Consider the following 17,615-nt stretch of genomic DNA (forward strand, 5'->3'; position numbering starts at 1 on the left):
TTAAAGCTCCGGAAAAGTGTTACTTTCTATCTGACATAAAAATGAAGAGTTTAAATAAGCAAGAAAGCAGCCCTGCTTCTAAATAAGTAAGAGTTAAAGTGGCTATAAACGGTATTTTCTCTAATAATAGTGTGGTTTGGGGGCTGCAGCAGGCAGCTGTAAAAAGCCTCTGAACACCACCTGCTAACATCTAACTGCAGATTATTATACTTATCAACTCCAACCGACACCATAAGTCTGTAAATAAAGAGAGTGAAAATTAAGCAAATGATCAGGGCTCAAATGATTATGAGTGATATTTACTGAACGTCTTATTAAAGCAGAAGACTGTAAAACTGTTTGTGATTCAGGTTTATATTCAGTGGTTCAGTGTTTAAAACGCTGACTATGAACAGGAACGTTGATGAATATTTTTCTTGCTTACTGTGAACAAGTCTGTCAGGATCAGACTGGTCTGAGCTGCGTGTGTGTGTGTGTGTGTGTGTGTGTGTGTGTGTGTGTGTGTGTCCTTATAAGTGCTTGGTAATCAGGATGGTTTAGATGTTCTAATGATAACACATTGGAGACGACTCTGTTATTAATGTGACCAAATGTGGTGATCAAAGTGACACACACACACACACACACACGGTTATAGCGCTCGGCTGTGATCAAAGCGTTGGTCGCTAGCCAGCCTCGTCTGTGCTGTGATGCTAACAGCTAGTCGACCCGCCTCGATACTTTAGCTGCTATTTCAGGAGCTGCTGTGTCACTGATGAGACATTAAAACAGAATCAAAGCCGGAGGGATTTTCTCTCCGCCCGTCTCATGGAAACACTGAGAGCGCCACGCTGACCTTAACTTCATGTACGAGACTTCAAAACTTCCACCAAAGAGACGCCTCCCCCCCCCCCCCCCCCCCCCCCCCCCCCTCCTGTGTGTCCTGAGCTCTGATTCGTCCAGCATTGAGCAGTGACCTCTGACCTCTGAGCACTGAACAGTATGTTCTCTACTAAACAGAAGCACTTGTGATTCGTCAGGATCAGCTGGTCGCATCTGATATGTGATCAATCTAAAGTATAACTCACATTATGTGACTGTTCAAGCCTCGTCAGATTAAACTGGTTAAACTGGTCAAACTGGTCTCAGGTGGGATTCAGTGTCTTTTAGCTGAATGCTGAAGTTTGACTTTTAGTCTTGATGAAGTTACATGTAGGATTAGAGATTAGGGTCAGTGATAAATGTCCATGAAAATAGATTAGATCAGATTAAACAAGATTAGCCTTGACTGGACTAGATGACACTGGGCTGGATTAGAGTAGATTAGTATATGCTGAGGTAGACTTGACATTTGATAACACAAGATTAGACCAGATTAGATTAGATGAGATTTAATTGAAAAAATTGAACAAAATTAATTTAGAATGGATCAGATTATATAAAACAGATTTAGACACAGTGACACTAAACTAGACTAGATTTGGGATAGATTAGATTAGATTAGATTAGATTAGATTAGATTAGATTAGATTAGATTAGGTTAGATTCGACAATATTAGATTATATTGGACTAGATCAGGGAAGATTAAACCATTTTAGACTTGAATGGACTAAAATATTTTAGATTATGTTAAATTACTCCAGATTAGACTAGATTTAACTAGACTGGATTAGATTACATTAGGCAGAATTAGACAAGGTGACACTAAACTGAACTATATCAGATTAGGCTGGATTAGACAAGATTAGCTAGACTAGACTTCATTAGGTCAGATTAAACTGGACTAAATTAGACTAGAATGGATGAGATTAGATGTGAAAACTGGGCTAAACTAGGCTATTTTAGTGAATTAAATGAGTTTAGATTATGTTAAATTACTCCAGATTAGACTAGATTTAACTAGACTGGATTAGATTACATTAGGCGAGACTAAACTGAACTATATTAGATTAGTCTGGATTAGACAAGGTCAGATTAAACTGGACTAAATTAGACTAGAACGGATGAGATTAGGTAAGAGTATATTAGATTACACAGGACTAGATTAGATTTACTGGACATTAGATTAGAGCAGAATAGATTCCATGATGTGACGCTGGATTAGACAATAGTTTTGTTTATGTAACAGGGAAGTAAAACACAAGCAGGGTGAGAGAGAGATGATGCTGCAAAGGTCAAAGGTCATATTCTAAACTGTGGTGATGTAACATGTGGCACCTGGTAGATTATTTCAATAAAAACCAGATTATATCTTCACAATTAATCAACATAAAACGAGTGAATCCAACAATATGTTCAGTCTAGTGTTGATCAGGTGAGGCACGGAAAACACACACACACACACACACACACACACACACACACAAAAACACGGTCCTTCCGTCTCCCAACAGAGGTGGCACAAAACAATCTCCCCCGGCAACCAGCACTGGGATACGGTTGCTATAGCAATGCTAAGTACTCTCTTCCTCCTGGACTCGAGTTTACCTGAGTGTTATAATTAGAGGTGTGTGTTGTGTGTGTGTGTGTGTGTGTGTGTGTGCATGTGTGTGTGTAGGAGGTCATAGGGAACAAAATAGAATAGCAGGGGGAACATGAACACACACACACACACACACACACACACACACACACACACAGAGAATCCCCAGGATATCTCCCAGAATAGCCTCAGCGTGTTTGTCTTTGAATGAGTGTTTATGTCTGTCTGTCTCTTTCTCTGAGTGTCGTATCGTCTATGAAAACAACTTTTATAAATATATTTATTCAGATTAAACTCACTTTATCAGGAACACCTGTTGAATCTACTGCGAACCGATAAAACAGCTGTTACATTTCCAGTAGACCTACACGTCTTTTTCTACAAAACAAACATTATTTTTCTAACAAAATAAGACAAATCAGAGCACTAAATCAATAAAAGTGTGATTTAAATTAAGACAACAAAGTAAGTAAATGTAACAAAGTATTCAGGAACCTTTATATATACATTTTATACTTATTTCCTGTAATTTGCAGTTAATTTTCAGGATGTTTTACAGAAATTTTGGTATAATTTAGTACAAATTATAAGAAAAATGGAAAAAAAAGTTGGTTTAGGTGATAAATTACCCACCACTCATTATATCCACGTCTATATGTAGTTGTTTATTTGGAAAAATTCCTTAACAGACAGAGATTATGTTATTTTCATAGCATATTAAGTTGTTTCAGATTTATTTTCCTACTACAATCATCTCCAGGACATTTTTTTTTCAGCAGCTGCTGTTTAACTGTCAGTTTCTTTAATTTGTGCTCTCGATTTAACGGATTTACCATCATGCATCTCTCTGGTTGGTGTGCATCCTCCCCGTGGCTCAGATTTAATAAGATTTTTATCATAATAATAAATACAACAAATTTATTCATACGGCACTTTTCAAAACAAAGTTACAAAGTGCTTTACATGCTTAAAATATTTATAAAGCACCAAATTATAACAGAATTCATCTCAGGGCATTTTCACACAGAGCAGGTCTAGACTGAACTCTTCCTCGGTCCCCTTTAACAGGAAGAAACCTCCAGCTGAACCGGGCTCTAGGTGGACGCCGTCTGCCTTGACCGGTTGGGTTGAGAGAGAAAGATAGATAATAATAATAATAATAATAGAAATATGGCTAATAATAATAATAGCTGGCGTTCAGCTCATAAAAACAAAGCTTCAGGGTTCTGATTGGACACACAGAGAGCGAATAAACATGAAGTTCCTGTTCAGAGGAGAACGTACGGCTGATACTGGCTGCCTCGCATCCAGTTTGGATCAGTAACTGGCTTTACAAGAGAAATGTCTTCATCACACACTTCTGGCTGACTGGATGCATCTAGTGCCCTCTGCAAGAAGGGGACAGGCGAAATAGTTTAAATTGAGCAAACAAATTATTAAATTGAGAGTAGAAATATGTGTTTTAGCTTGTAAACTCTGAATAAAACACCAGCAGACCCATGTGTTTCTGCCTGTGTGTGTGTGTGTGTGTGTGTGTGTGTGTGTGTCGGTGATGTAGGTGTGTAAGTGCAGGGCTGAGGGGCCCCCTTTAGTTAGAGTGGGGGTCTGAAGTGGCGTCCCTCCATTAACGCAGACAGAGGTGTGTGCGAGAGATAACTGGAGACTCTCACACTCTGACACCTCTCACACACACACACACACACACACACACACACACACACACTCTCTATACACCACACTCAGCTTCCTGTCTGCATTTTCCAAACCCCTCTCACACACACTCTTTATGTCCTCGAGCCCCCTTAAAACACACAAACACACACACTCGGTCGACCCATCATACACACTTCACATCCACTCTCCCCACTCACATGCCACCATGTTGACTCACTTGCATGAGATGGATAGATGGAAGTGGAGGAATGACACACACACACACACACATCACATTCAGCGTGCGTGTGTGTGTGTGTGTGTGTGTGTGTGCGCGCTGGTGTCAGTCTAACTGGCATCAGGATGACTGGTTGTACGTGATGACTGGTTCATCATATTTCATGTGTGTCTTTGTGTCATGACATCATCTCCAGGTGTTATCAGCTTTTTCCTCTCATACGTCCATTTTTTTACCATAATGTTTGTAATATCAGCCACTCCAAATATCCTCATCAGCTGCTGTTAGTTAGTCGCTGTTACTGTAATGTTTGCATCATCTGCTACTTGCACTTTTTCATTGAATTAACATTGATCGTCGTTACTGTAATGTTTGTATTAGCAGCTACTTATGATTTTGTTACACAACTGTACCGTAAAGCTTATATCAGCTGCCCATCGCAGTCTTTTAACTATGTTAACATTGATCGCTGGTACCTTAATGTTTGGACAAGCAGTAATTCAGCTTTTTATTATCACATTATGTATGAGTTGTTTTTACCATAATGGTTGGCTAAGATGTGCCTCAGCATTTTGAATATTGGATTACATTATCATCTAATTTAAGCCAGTGTCTGTTACCGTAATGTTTGGATAAGCGTTACGTACTGGTACTGTAAACAGAACTGCTGTGCTACTGGTATTATTACTTATATGACATTTTATCTCTGGCTGTTGCATCTGTGATACTTCATTTTCTAGTTGAAATATTTCTTATATAATTAAAATTAATTGCTGTTGCTGTGATGATTTGATCAGCAGTTTCTCTTATGTTCAGACTGCAGGCAAAAGTGAATCTGATCTTTTCAGTTCTGATTTGGGCCGGTTTCATATGTTGTCCTAAACCTGATACAGGTCTGATTTTTTGCAGTATGACCTCAGTCTGAACAGTCATATCGACTTAACGTCACTCCAGCTAATATAACCCAACTCCTACGTGCTTCCTCAGTGAGACGAGTCGCCTGAACTGAAACACTAGAGTCTTGTGCAGATCTGCCAACGCTCCGGTTTTTCCCAAGTTTCTCCCGTATTTTCACCCCCCTCTCAGGCTGTGCTCCCGTTTTGTTGTTTCTCCCGACCCTCAACCTTCACTATGAATAATTGTCATACACATGGATCTATAGGTTTTGTATGTTCGTCTGATGTTACGCAAGTTGCCAGATCGTCTCTGAAACACAGTTTACACACGACATACAGTTTCAACCCCTGAACAGGTGGTTTGATAAAATACTTATTGGATTTTTACTCGTGAACGTTATCTTTCACTTCATCCATCCACCACCGAAACAGACTCCAGTGTTTTTAAACTTAAATGTTTGCATGTTGTAGTTAAAAGTAACCACTGACATCCTGAAATTTTGGATGAAATGTGTTTCTGTGAAGCCGTTCACGTCAGGATCCCGTACAGAAGAAGCAGCCATTGCTCCTCCTCGTGCTCCTCGTTATCATCTGCTCCCTAAACGCTGACTTCAGTGGCCTCCATGATTGTTGTGAATGTGTCGTAACTTTTGCATAAGCAGCATTAAAATTGATTTCTGTTACTGTAATGTTTATGTGAGCAGCTTTTTGAAATGTATAATTACATCATATAATCATTATTCAAGACTATATCCAGTATTTATAAAATACTATTGTGAGTATTGAAAATCTGTTTAATTTCATCTTTTCTTTTCACACAACTGTATTATGTAAACCTTTATATAAGCAGGTAGTTTATTTATATGCATCCTTAATGAATTACTGTTCCCACCAAATGTTGGCTAGTGAGGTGATAATGAATACAGGCAGGGGGTTTGCAGGTGATGAGTCAGTGTGAGACGCCGCTTAAAAGCATCGCAGCTGCTACGGCGGCCCGGCGGGGGCGGCGCCAGCCGGGACGGGTCACTGCAGTGGGCTTGTGACCGCAGGGTTGTCGGTTTGAATCCCCAGATAGCGTCTGCACGGCGGCGCTCCGCTCTCTGTGACTCAGCATGAAACTCCTGTGTGACTCAGAGTTTTGTTCGAACTGCGGCTTGTTCATGCAGCGGTGTTTGTGATTCTGTTAATGTCACGCTCTTCCTCATGCATCATAACTCCTCCACTCACACTCAGGATGTAGTTTTATGTTTCAACACTTAAGATAACTGCAGGTATCTTCACAAAAACTTTTATTTAACCAGTCATTAGTCTTAAATATACTTTGGCAGTTCGGTGCCTTCAGTCACAGCATAAAATTGCTGTTTTTTTCATATATATTACATGTATAAAAGGCTCAGGTCTTCATCAGGTCGATTTTTTAATTGACATGCATGAATAAATGCTTTTTGTCAAGATTTCAATAGACAGATATTTTGTTTATCTCGTGTTATAGCAGCACTATACAACCAAGAGATAATAAGCAACATGTAATAAAGAGGACATAAAGAGAAAATGAAATCTAACACCAACAAAAACAAAAATGTTTTAAAAATCTGTATTTACAGAAAAACTCCACAAGATAAATAGATAAATTAAAAGAAAAAGCACATCATCCTGAGAGGTTACCCACTATCTGCTGCTGCTGTAACCTCTGACCTTTGACCTTCTTGCTGTTGGCATCTCATAACATCCGTCAGTCGTCGGCGGCGGCAGCAGCAGCTCGTCCTCTCGGCTGTAGACTGCAGCAGCCCTCCCTCCGCTGACCAGCTCGCCACCGATGGGACTGCTGTGTTTCAGCGGATCAGATGTGACTGCGTGGGCAGCGATGAATGTGATAGGATATGAATGCGGAATATCAATTAAGATGAATGCCGTCCCCGCGTTATCTGTTCCGTCTCTGCGGTGACACGTGTGGGCGGGTCCCGGTCGCACGGCGATAACGAGCTTTGAGCCGTAAACACTGATGAGGAAACAGAGCTGGTGTTTGTGTCAGGAAATAATGGATAAATGGATGGATGGATGGAAAGATAGATGCTGCTTTTAACTTTTTTTTATTGAAATGTCTCAGCTTTCAAAACGTCCATACACCCACTTTCTGCATAAACCTGTGCTGGTGTTAGATTTTCCAAGAGAAACAGTAGTTACAGTTATATAACCACCCACCTCCTGATTACTTGATAACTGGCTGGCATCATCCAAATCCACCAGCTGACAAAACAATATGCAGATATTTCTATTGGTGACAGAAATACTGATAGCATTTCAGCTGGTTTCACAGCACACTCTGATAGACAGTCACACTGTGTAAAGCCTGGTGTGTGTGTGTGTGTGTTTGTGTTGCAGAAAGTGTCCAGATGGGTTCGAGTGTCTGAAGACGGGGAGGAACCCAAACTACGGCTACACCAGTTTCGACACCTTTGGGTGGGCCTTCCTGTCCCTGTTTCGCCTGATGACTCAAGACTACTGGGAAAACCTCTACCACCAGGTAATGTTTAGTGAAAGGTTTGGTTTTCTATATAGATAGATATCTATATCTATATATGTTTCTTCTTGTCAACATGTCTCATGTTTGGAGCCAAACCAACAATGAACTGATCTACTAACAAGTATTTTGTGTGTATCTAAAGCCTGATATATCTTATTTCTGTGCTGTAGACCTCCGTTATTGTCCAGAAACTATTAAAAATACATTAGTGAGCCACACCGCTGCACTGGGTGACATGTTCCTTCATCATGAAGAGTTTGGTCGCCTTAGTTTGTTTAGAAACGGCTCCAAAGACTAATAACAGCATCATGTTTTCAGTCTCTGGAGAGTAGTTCTGTGTAAGTTCTGCTAATGTGTTGGATATTTTCGGTGTGTGTGTGTGTGTGTGTCTGCAGACGCTGCGTTCGGCCGGTAAGACCTACATGGTGTTTTTCGTGGTGGTGATCTTCTTGGGTTCCTTCTACCTGGTCAACCTCATCCTGGCCGTGGTCGCCATGGCGTACGAGGAGCAGAACCAGGCGACCATCGCGGAGGCCTGCCAGAAAGAAAAAGAGTTCCAGCAGGCCATGGAGAGGCTCAAGAAAGAGCAACAGGTAATAATCTGAAGATACACTGGGGTGAAATATGTTTACTGTATAGCTACTATAACATTATCATTCAGAACTTGACGCCTGAGAATCATCACGTTTTTAACTTTTCTTCAGTATCAAAGTAAACCAGTGATAGTTGTCTCTACATCCATGGTTACACTGCAAACAGGAAGTGATAATAGCTATAGCTATATCACTATGACAGAAGGTGAGGTTACAAGTTCATCCCTACCATCTGCCATGTATCAGTTTAAACAACACAGCAAAAGAAAATAAAGAAAATAACAGACCAACTAGATTACTCATTGGCTGTAAGGTAATCTAGAAACAGACTCACCTTCTTTTTACCTTCTGTTGTCTTTCTTTTAATACGTGACATTCATACTTTTCTAATAACTGTATTGTAATGGTAATGCAGGTTCCTTTATCCTTTTTTATCACCTTTCTTTCTTGTTTACCTTATCCGACTACTTTTAAAGACACACTGCATCTCCTCCACCAGGTTTCCACGCACAAGGTTGTCGACTCGGACTCCATGATGTCACCAGATCTCTCGCCCTTCGGCCTGCCGTTGGACAGCATGGAGGAGCGAAGCCGGAGTCAAGCACTGATGGGAGTGGCCGACGTCGAGGCGAACCTATCGGAGGAAAAGCTGCTGCAGGTGGACATGACGGACGGGGGAAAGGTGAGTAAAGAAGAAATTTGGGTGCGTTTCCTTTTGTTTTGTTGCAAGACGTTAGTAACTGTCCTCCACCCTTCTCCCTCCAGCCCCTCCACCCTCTCCTCGCTCGCTCCTTCTCTACCAGGACTCGGCGAAGCAGTCAGGTCTCCTCCATCTTCAACTTCCGGTTGAGGAGCCGGGGGTCGGAGGGAGAGATGGCGGACGACGAGTACAGCGTCCCGGGCGACGTGGTGGAGGGCGTCGGGGGCCGAACCTACAGCGGTGGGACCTTCAGTGGCATCATGCCCCAACCATGGCCCAAACGACGACCCAGCACCTACAGCAACACCAGCAGGAGCTCCCAGGTGAGCTACACACTCAACATACACTCAAAATCATCGTCTAAACATGTGAACGTTCATTTAGGAATGAGATGAGATACGGTAATATAAAGTGCAATGAGATTATATGTGGTTTCACCAACAAAGACCACGCCATTTGAACGGTATAAAAGTAGATTTATTTGGATTGTCGAGAGGGTTCAGGATTGATGAGGAGAGTGTATGGTGGGCTGGATGTGGATCAAGGAGAGGGATGAAGGGGTTGATTGCCGGGGGATGAATGGGAGCTGAAGGTTGGTCCGGGTTGTGTACGGTGGGATGATGGGGTAGAGGACAGGGATGAAGGGGGTTGATGGTGTTAGGATGACCGGGGACCAAATGGAATCACAAAGAGGCTGGAGCGTCTAGGAACCCGGGGGTCGAGACTCAGGGTGGGGGACATGGAGCTTTCTGCTTCGTCATCCCCCTGTGGTTCCTAGAATAGGATGAGAAGAATCACTTATGTGGAAGTATTAACCCTAACGAGCATGTCTTTGATGGTGGGAGGAAACCGGAGTACCCAGTGGAAACCCATGTGAACACGGGGAGGACATGCAAACTCCACACAGAAAGGACCTGGGACGGCCAGTGTTCGAACCCAGGACCTTCTTGCTGTGAGGCATAATTGCTAAACCACTGTGAGCCACCGTTGTGCCCATTGTGAGGGGAGAGAGGAGAAGAATGGGGTTGGGGGGGGGGGGGGCGTGAGAACTGAGACTTACGGGAGAGAAAGGGGTTAGACACGCTTATATAGGTATGCACGGATGATTGAATTAGTGAGGCACAGGTGATTGAATTTAGTGAAAGAGAGAGGCGTGGTCTTGTTCCTGAACTTTGTTATAATAATATAATAATATCTCCATTAAATGTGATTGGATACAATTCTGTAATATTAGAGGGGGTGAAACCATTTAACACCTTGTAGACAAACATCAGGAACAGGCAGCCAGTGTATGAAGGCAAGAATGGGAGTAATATGCTCCCTTTGATGCTGTACTCTGAACTAGTTTGGAGACGAGATAAACAAGACTGAGTGATACCAAAATATAAGGAGTTGCAATTATCAAGGTGGGGAGGAGATGAAGGTATGGATGACTCTCTCCAGGTCACAGGTACAGAGAATTGATCTGAGTTTGGAGATGATGCGGAGCTGCATGAAGCTTCATTTGACTAACTGATTGATTTGTTTGTCAAACTTCAGTCCTGAATCGAAAATGACAGAGGGGGCCAATGGGCCAAGATGAGGACAAATAACGTTGGTCAAATGCTGTGGTCCAAATAAAATAACGTCAGTTTTATTCTGAGCTGAAGAAAGTTTGCAGCCATTCAGGATTTGATGTCTAGAAGACAGTTATTGAGGTAAGTTAGTTTGTTGTAGTTATGAGGCTCTAGGTGAGGTAGATCTGTGTATCATCTGCATAACAGTAAAAAGAAATGTTGTGTTTTTGAATAGTGTGACCTAGTGGAAGCAAATAGAAGGAGAAGAGGAGTGGACCAAGTATGGAGCCTTGGGGGACACCGCAGTACATGGGACACTGAACGATCTGTTGGATAAATATGAAGAAAACCTGTTTAAGGCAGAACCAGAGACCTCCACCCATTGGTTTAACCTGTGAATGAGAACAGAATGATCTACAGTGTCAAAGGCTACAGTCAGGTCCAAGAGCAGTTAACTGAGTCTGCAGCTAGAAGGAGGTCATTGGTTATTCTCAGTAATGCAGATTCTGTACTGTGAAGAGCTCTGAAACCAGATTGGATTTTTTCAGAGTTAACAGTTGGTTAAAAACTGCTTTTTCAAGTATTTTATAAAGAAAGGAGAGTTTGGAGATTGGTCTGTAATTACTGAAAGATCTGGATTCTGTGGCTGGTCTACTGCATGTTTGAAAGATTGGGGAACGTGGCTGGATTCCAGGAAGCGACTGGTAATTGAAAGAATGCTGGAGCCAATGGTGCCAACAACTTCTTTGAAGAGTTTAGTTGGAATAATGTTGAGAGAACAGGTGGAGGTTTTCATAGAAGAGATGATATGATGAAGTTCTGGTAAAGTGATGTTAAGGGAATTGAGAACTGCAGATGGAAGACGGTTATTTACAGGTGGAATACTATCAGCTCTGATGTCAAGTACTTTGTTTCTAAAGAAGTTTTGGAAATTCTCACATTAAGAGACAGATGCTTGTAAGCAGGAGGTGGGATTAGAGGAGGTGACACTAAAAAAGTGCCTTGGGATTATAACAGTTTTTGTCAATAAGATTAGAAAATTATTGAGCTCTGGCATTTTTGACAGGCAGCTAGTATTTATTTTATAAGAGATCCTTAAGAATTTGAAAAGAGATCTGCAATTTATCCTGCTTCCACCTCCACTCTGCCCCTCTGCACGCTCTCCTTATCTCTCTAATATTACTGTTATTAAGCCACCAATAGCGAGACAAGTTCCTCTGTGCTCACATGAGATGGTGCAGCCTCGATACTGGTAGTCAACCCAGTCGCCAGAATAAAATGTTGGCATTGCATGTTTCTGCAAACCATGGATACATTGAATGTCTATGTTTCAGTGTTGGCCATTATCGGTTGAATAATGATGTTTTATGATGTGACAACGCTGTGGTTAAGGTCTGGTTAGGTATAGGCACAAAAAAACACTTAGTTAGGGTTGCAAATGTCCCAAAGTCTCGCTAAAAACACCTGGTTTTGTCGGTTGAAACGGGAAGCTGCTGCTTTGATGCCTTTCCAACTTTCTTCCATCAAACTTTCTAGTCAACCGCCCAACCCCTCCTCCTCCTAATAAGTAAGTCAGCTCAGATAGATGCCATCAATAACAAAAGCCAGAAATTCAAAAGATGAAACAGGAGATAATGGAGCACTTGAGGGCATTTTTGTGCAACCCCACTACCTTCTGCAGTAGTCTGAAGGAGTGGCTTCAGCGAGAGGGGAGAGGTCATCAGGGGTAAGCCACGACTCAGAGATCTCACATTCAGCAGACCAAATTTGGAAGGAAGGGGAGGCGAGGGTGAAATTATAGTGCGCGTAATGGTGATAAGATTGTCATAATTTACTGAACAGGATACTTTGGAGACAAAATTACGGTGTCTGAGTGTTGGACAGATTGGGATGCTATTTACAGGTAGAGTGGTTGAATGTGAGTTGTGGTAGAGGATGAATTTGGCCAGATGTTGCAGAAATTTCACTCATAACAGGGACCCTACCAGTATCTTTACTATGTCTCACACAGTCTGACATTTTGCAGGTTAACCAATGCATAGTTAATGTTTGCAGAGAGCAGCTTTGCCCCCATGCAGGATGAACTCCTACAGCCACGGTCCTGGCATGGCTAAAAACTAGCGCTGCAACAATTTTTGTCTCGTTTTGTCTATAAAATGTTAAAAATTTTCAAAAAAAAAATGGCGTTTTGTCTGACCAACGGTCCAAAACCTAAAGATTTTTAATTTACTTTCACATATGACAAAGAAATGCAGCAAATACTCACATTTGAGAAGCTGAAACCAGAGAATATTTGGCCTTTTTGGTTGAAAAATGACAAAAACGATTATCAAAATAGTTGCTGATTGATTTTCTGTGGATTGACAAATCAATGAATCTTGAGTGTGTGTGTGTGTGTGTGTGTGTGTGTGTGTGTGTTCAGGTATTTTATCCGACTCTCAACGTCAACGGGAAGCTGTTCGTTGCCATGGACCAGAACGGGGTTTCTCCACCGCCGCTGCAGGGGCAGCTGCCTGCCTGCACCATGGAGAAGGTCAAGGAGGAGAGTGTGAGTACTGTGTCCTGAGTGTGTGTGTGCGTGTGTGTTCATGTCTGTGTGTGTGTGTGTGTGTGTGTGTTTGTGTGTGTGTGTCCATTGCAGTGGAAACAATGGTGAAACCTGCAGCCATCCAACACTCTGACATGTGAATTATGAATCAGCGCTTTGCATAACTCCACTCTGATATCATGGGCTAAAGACACACTCACACGCACGCACATGCACACACAACACACACACACACACACATTTCTACCAGCTCATATAACAATGCCGTGGTATTCCCCTCATCTGCACTCACACACACACACACACACACACACACACACATAGTGCCACTGCTATGGCATCACGGGCTCGAGCCGCACATACCAGCGAAGACATTTACTGAAGTGTCCTTCCTGTATGCACACACACACACTCCTACACACACACACACACTCACACACTCACACAAATTCATTTACGACTGAAAACTGGAAATAAAATGGTTGTAGTGTCTCTGCGTAGACCCTCGCAGCTTTCTGAATGGACATCTTGGAGTTTGGGTTTCCTGCTCGCCTCGATATGTCTCGGTTACTCGAGCCAGAAATTCCCAAATTTGGTCAAAGAGTAGAGTAGAGGAGTCTGGGTGGAGCTGAGGTTGGATGAGCAAGTAACAACCAGCATGATTGAGTGTGAAAGTGGCCTTTTAATCAAGGAAAACACACTTTAAACATCTTACTTTATATACTCTTAAGAAGAGATTTAAAAGTCGGCGTCAACACTCTTCTAGATGAGAAGCAGGTCGGTTTGTTTAAGTTCATTTGGTGCCTTTTTACTTCTGGAGCCTGTTGCAGTAGCTGTTGATAAAGTTAAACCTAACCAATGTATAACATCAGTGTTTACTAAGTGCAGATATACACATCACTGAATTAAAGCAGCAGCTGTGGTGATGTCAGCCAGCATCATCAGCACTAGGTGGACCCACGTCAGGGAATCAAATCCTGGAGACCGACTGCAAGTTAAGAAGCGCTCGACCTCACGTTATTAAAACTGACACACGGGTACAAAAAAGAGTCATCTTGCAGTGTAATATTAACAATGAGATCACTTTCTGATTGATTGAGAAAAATGATGCACTCACATGATGATGGTGCTAAATGACTTTGCACAGATATACACACTATTAGTACAGATTGCTTGTAAAATAACTTCATCACAAGCAGCATATTTATTTAATAGTATTTTCTCTCCTAAATTCATGCACAAATCTTTTCTCTACTCCTTTTTCAGGAGGTTTCGGTCCGGTTGTTTCATCTGCACCAGAGTTTAATTAACAGGTTTCACAGCCGCCTAAACAAACCACACAAAACCAGGCAAACACAGCAGAGTTCGTTTGAACCGAACCGAACAAGCTGGGTGAGAGAAAACCTGAAGTTCATCCAGTGAGTCAAAACCAGCCAAACAACTGACCAATCACAACAACATATGGAATCAATATTAATATCAATACCAACAGATATGACATCATACCTAACACACATACACACACACACACACACACACACACACACACACACACACGCTGCGTTATGTCCTTTTAGAAACAAGCAGCAGAGATGATAATCAGATCACACTCACACTGCATGACTCACTGACTACACACACACACACACACACACACACACACACACACAGAAAAGGAGAGAAAATCTGACTGTGTGTGTGTGTGTCCCAGTAATAAACTCAAACACAGGAACACACACTTATATTTGTAGCTTCTAGGTCCAGAAATATGTGGTTTCTTCTCCATCTCAGTTATCTTTTGGGTTTTTTTTGGCAAATTTGCACCATTAAAAGTCTGCAGAATGAACTCGTAGTAGTTCCTGTTTGCATTGTACTCATGCATGTACAGACAACTATTACTGGATTACTTTGATACTGAAGAAAACTTAAAAACGTGACGATTCTCAAGCAAGTTCTGGAGCGTCTCTGATTTCTAAGCAGATTTATGGATGTTAATTTGTGATGAACATCAGAGATAATAATGTCCTGTGTGGAAGTGTGAGGTGCGCTCAATCTAAAAATATGTTTACATGTTCTCGTGTTCGGATCTGACTGAGTTATGACCTTGAGAAAGTTCAAATTGTGATGCAAATTGCGACAATCGGTCGCCAAGAGTTTTAAAGTACCTTAAATGCCTCCATGAGCTGCTGCGTGTGTCACAGCAACTGCTGACTGTGTTGATAAGCTGTCAAACCATAATAACTAACTTCCCCCGTTGTTGTTAGAACACCGCTGCCGCCTCACAGTTTGAAAACCTCTCTCTTCATATCATTTCATTTAATCTTTATTTAATCAAACAGTCTCATTGAGATTGACGTCTGCTTTTAAAGAGAACGTTCAGTCATGCAGAGCTGCTACACTGATGGCTCCTAAATCTAATTTCTCTTCTCTGTAAATTGTTTCATGAGGAGAGAATAAGTTAAAGAACCACTATAGAGTCATTTAAGAGTGTTGGACGACACATTTTGCAAGTATATGAATTATACTTTATGTTTCAGTCAACAGAAACCTGTTCTGTGCCCATGAAATGTATTTGTGGGAATAATAAATAAACTCTCTGACTCTGTTTGCCCGCTCTGAATGTCTGCACGCTCCATCAACCTGCCAGCCATTCGGAGAACTGGACCACAGTAGGTCATTTCTAATTGGCTGTTTTGTCTCCAGTCTGATTGGTCAGCATCCCAGAAAAAGGGGAAACACTGGAAGATTGATGCAAGATAGATCTGAACTCATTTTCATCCAAAAATAATACCTGATTTTGTTTGAAGAGATTGTTTTATTCTTGGTTTAATTGTTGGAAGATATAATTTTCTGACATTTCCTCTGATAAGTTTTCCAGTCGAGCATCAGTGGAAACAGTCTCAGATGTACAGCGCAGGTAGTTTTACATGTTGTTTCATCTTCACACTTCCAGAAGCAGCTGAGAGGCAGACAGCCCCGGGTCACCAGGGATTATACAGTTTATTTTAATACTTGTTTACAGTTGTGACTTTTCGCCATCAGGCAGGAGGTTAAAGTATCATGAGGACAAACGCAGCAGCTCCACACCTGGAGGTGTTCAACCACCTCCACCTGCTGACAGCAACCGTTACATAAGAAGAAGAAAGAAAAGAAGAAGGGGGGATATAGTTGAGTAGTGGCAGCGATAAAATAGCTTTAAAAAAAAATGTTATAACTTTTAAGTTTTTAAGTAGGCGCCAGGTTTTGACAAGGACGATATCTCTGATTCTGCTGCATCCATTCTGATCCTTTTTAAAAAAATATATAACTGTCTATTTTAAGTCCCCTTTCAAAATACAGAACTTAATGAATTGCTGATATCAGTCGATACACACTAATGTAAAAAAGGAGAGTACTGTAACTTTTTTATTCTGCTTCCAGCGCTGCTGCTAGGAAAGAAAAAACCTCACTGCAACTAACGATGAGCTCGTTATCTATTTATCTACCTTATTATTTTCTCGATTTATCGTTTTGACCAGAAACTGTCAGAAATTAGTGAAAAATTACAATTTTTCCAGAGTTAAAGGTGCAATTCTGTCTCTCAGAAAATTATGTTCATATACAACTTAATCATTTTTCCAATTATGTTGCCACATAATCGCTTTCAAATCAATGAAACTACATTTATATATCTCTCTGAAGTCCTGAGGCCTGCGTGTGTTCAGGTTTAACAAAAGCACTTTGGTCCAGTTAGTGAAAGATGGTGGTTTAGCTTAAATCAGGGCTGTCAAACTCAAATACACAGTGGGCCAAAATTTAAAACTTGAACAAAGTCGCAGGCCAACATTGATATTTATTGATAAAAATCTTCCTCCGGATATAATGATGAACCTTTTCATATTGACCCAAACAAGTTTTGCTGTTCTTTCTGTTGTGAAACCAAACTTCTTTTCATCTCCTCGACTTTCTGGCACCTTTGAGTCATGTCCAGGTCTTTGAGTCATGTCCAGGTCTTTGAGTCATGTCCAGGTCTTTGAGTCATGTCCAGGTCTTTGTACTTGTCATGGTGTTTCGTTTCATAGCGTCGTCTAACGGTGTCCTCCTTGGTTATAGCCACGTTGGCTCCACATACAAGATATAAGGGTATTACCCTCTATAGGGTCTATGGGTTCTATGGGGTCTATGGAGATCTATGGGGTCTAGGGGTCTATGGGGGTCTATGGGGTCTATGGTGGTCTATGGGGCTTTATGGGGTCTATGGGGCTATATTGGGGTCCGTGGGGGTCTATGGGGATGTATGGGGTCTATGGAGATCTATGGGGTCTAGGGGTCTAAGGGGCTCTATGGGGTCTATGGTGGTCTATGGGGCTCTATGGGGTCTATGGGGTCTATGGTGGTCTATGGGGCTCTATAGGGGCCCGTGGGGGTCTATGGGGATGTATGGGGTCTATGGAGATCTATGGGGT

The 17,615-nt window shown here is 41.7% G+C and overlaps 1 protein-coding gene across 4 annotated transcripts in view; it reads left to right on the plus strand.

Moving 5' to 3' along the window:
* LOC121887820 (sodium channel protein type 4 subunit alpha-like) overlaps positions 1–17,615 on the plus strand; it is a 247,671-nt gene that overhangs the window by 118,341 nt on the left and 111,715 nt on the right. For all 4 annotated transcript variants that reach the window (XM_042398864.1, XM_042398865.1, XM_042398866.1 and 1 more), the window contains 5 exons: positions 7,632–7,773; positions 8,169–8,366; positions 8,866–9,048; positions 9,132–9,389; positions 13,045–13,170. In XM_042398864.1, the coding sequence (XP_042254798.1) occupies positions 7,632–7,773; positions 8,169–8,366; positions 8,866–9,048; positions 9,132–9,389; positions 13,045–13,170 (907 nt within the window). The remainder of the gene's footprint in view (positions 1–7,631; positions 7,774–8,168; positions 8,367–8,865; positions 9,049–9,131; positions 9,390–13,044; positions 13,171–17,615) is intronic.

Source organism: Thunnus maccoyii, chromosome 21 (assembly GCF_910596095.1).
Source record: "Thunnus maccoyii chromosome 21, fThuMac1.1, whole genome shotgun sequence".
Taxonomy (NCBI): Eukaryota; Metazoa; Chordata; class Actinopteri; order Scombriformes; family Scombridae; genus Thunnus; species Thunnus maccoyii.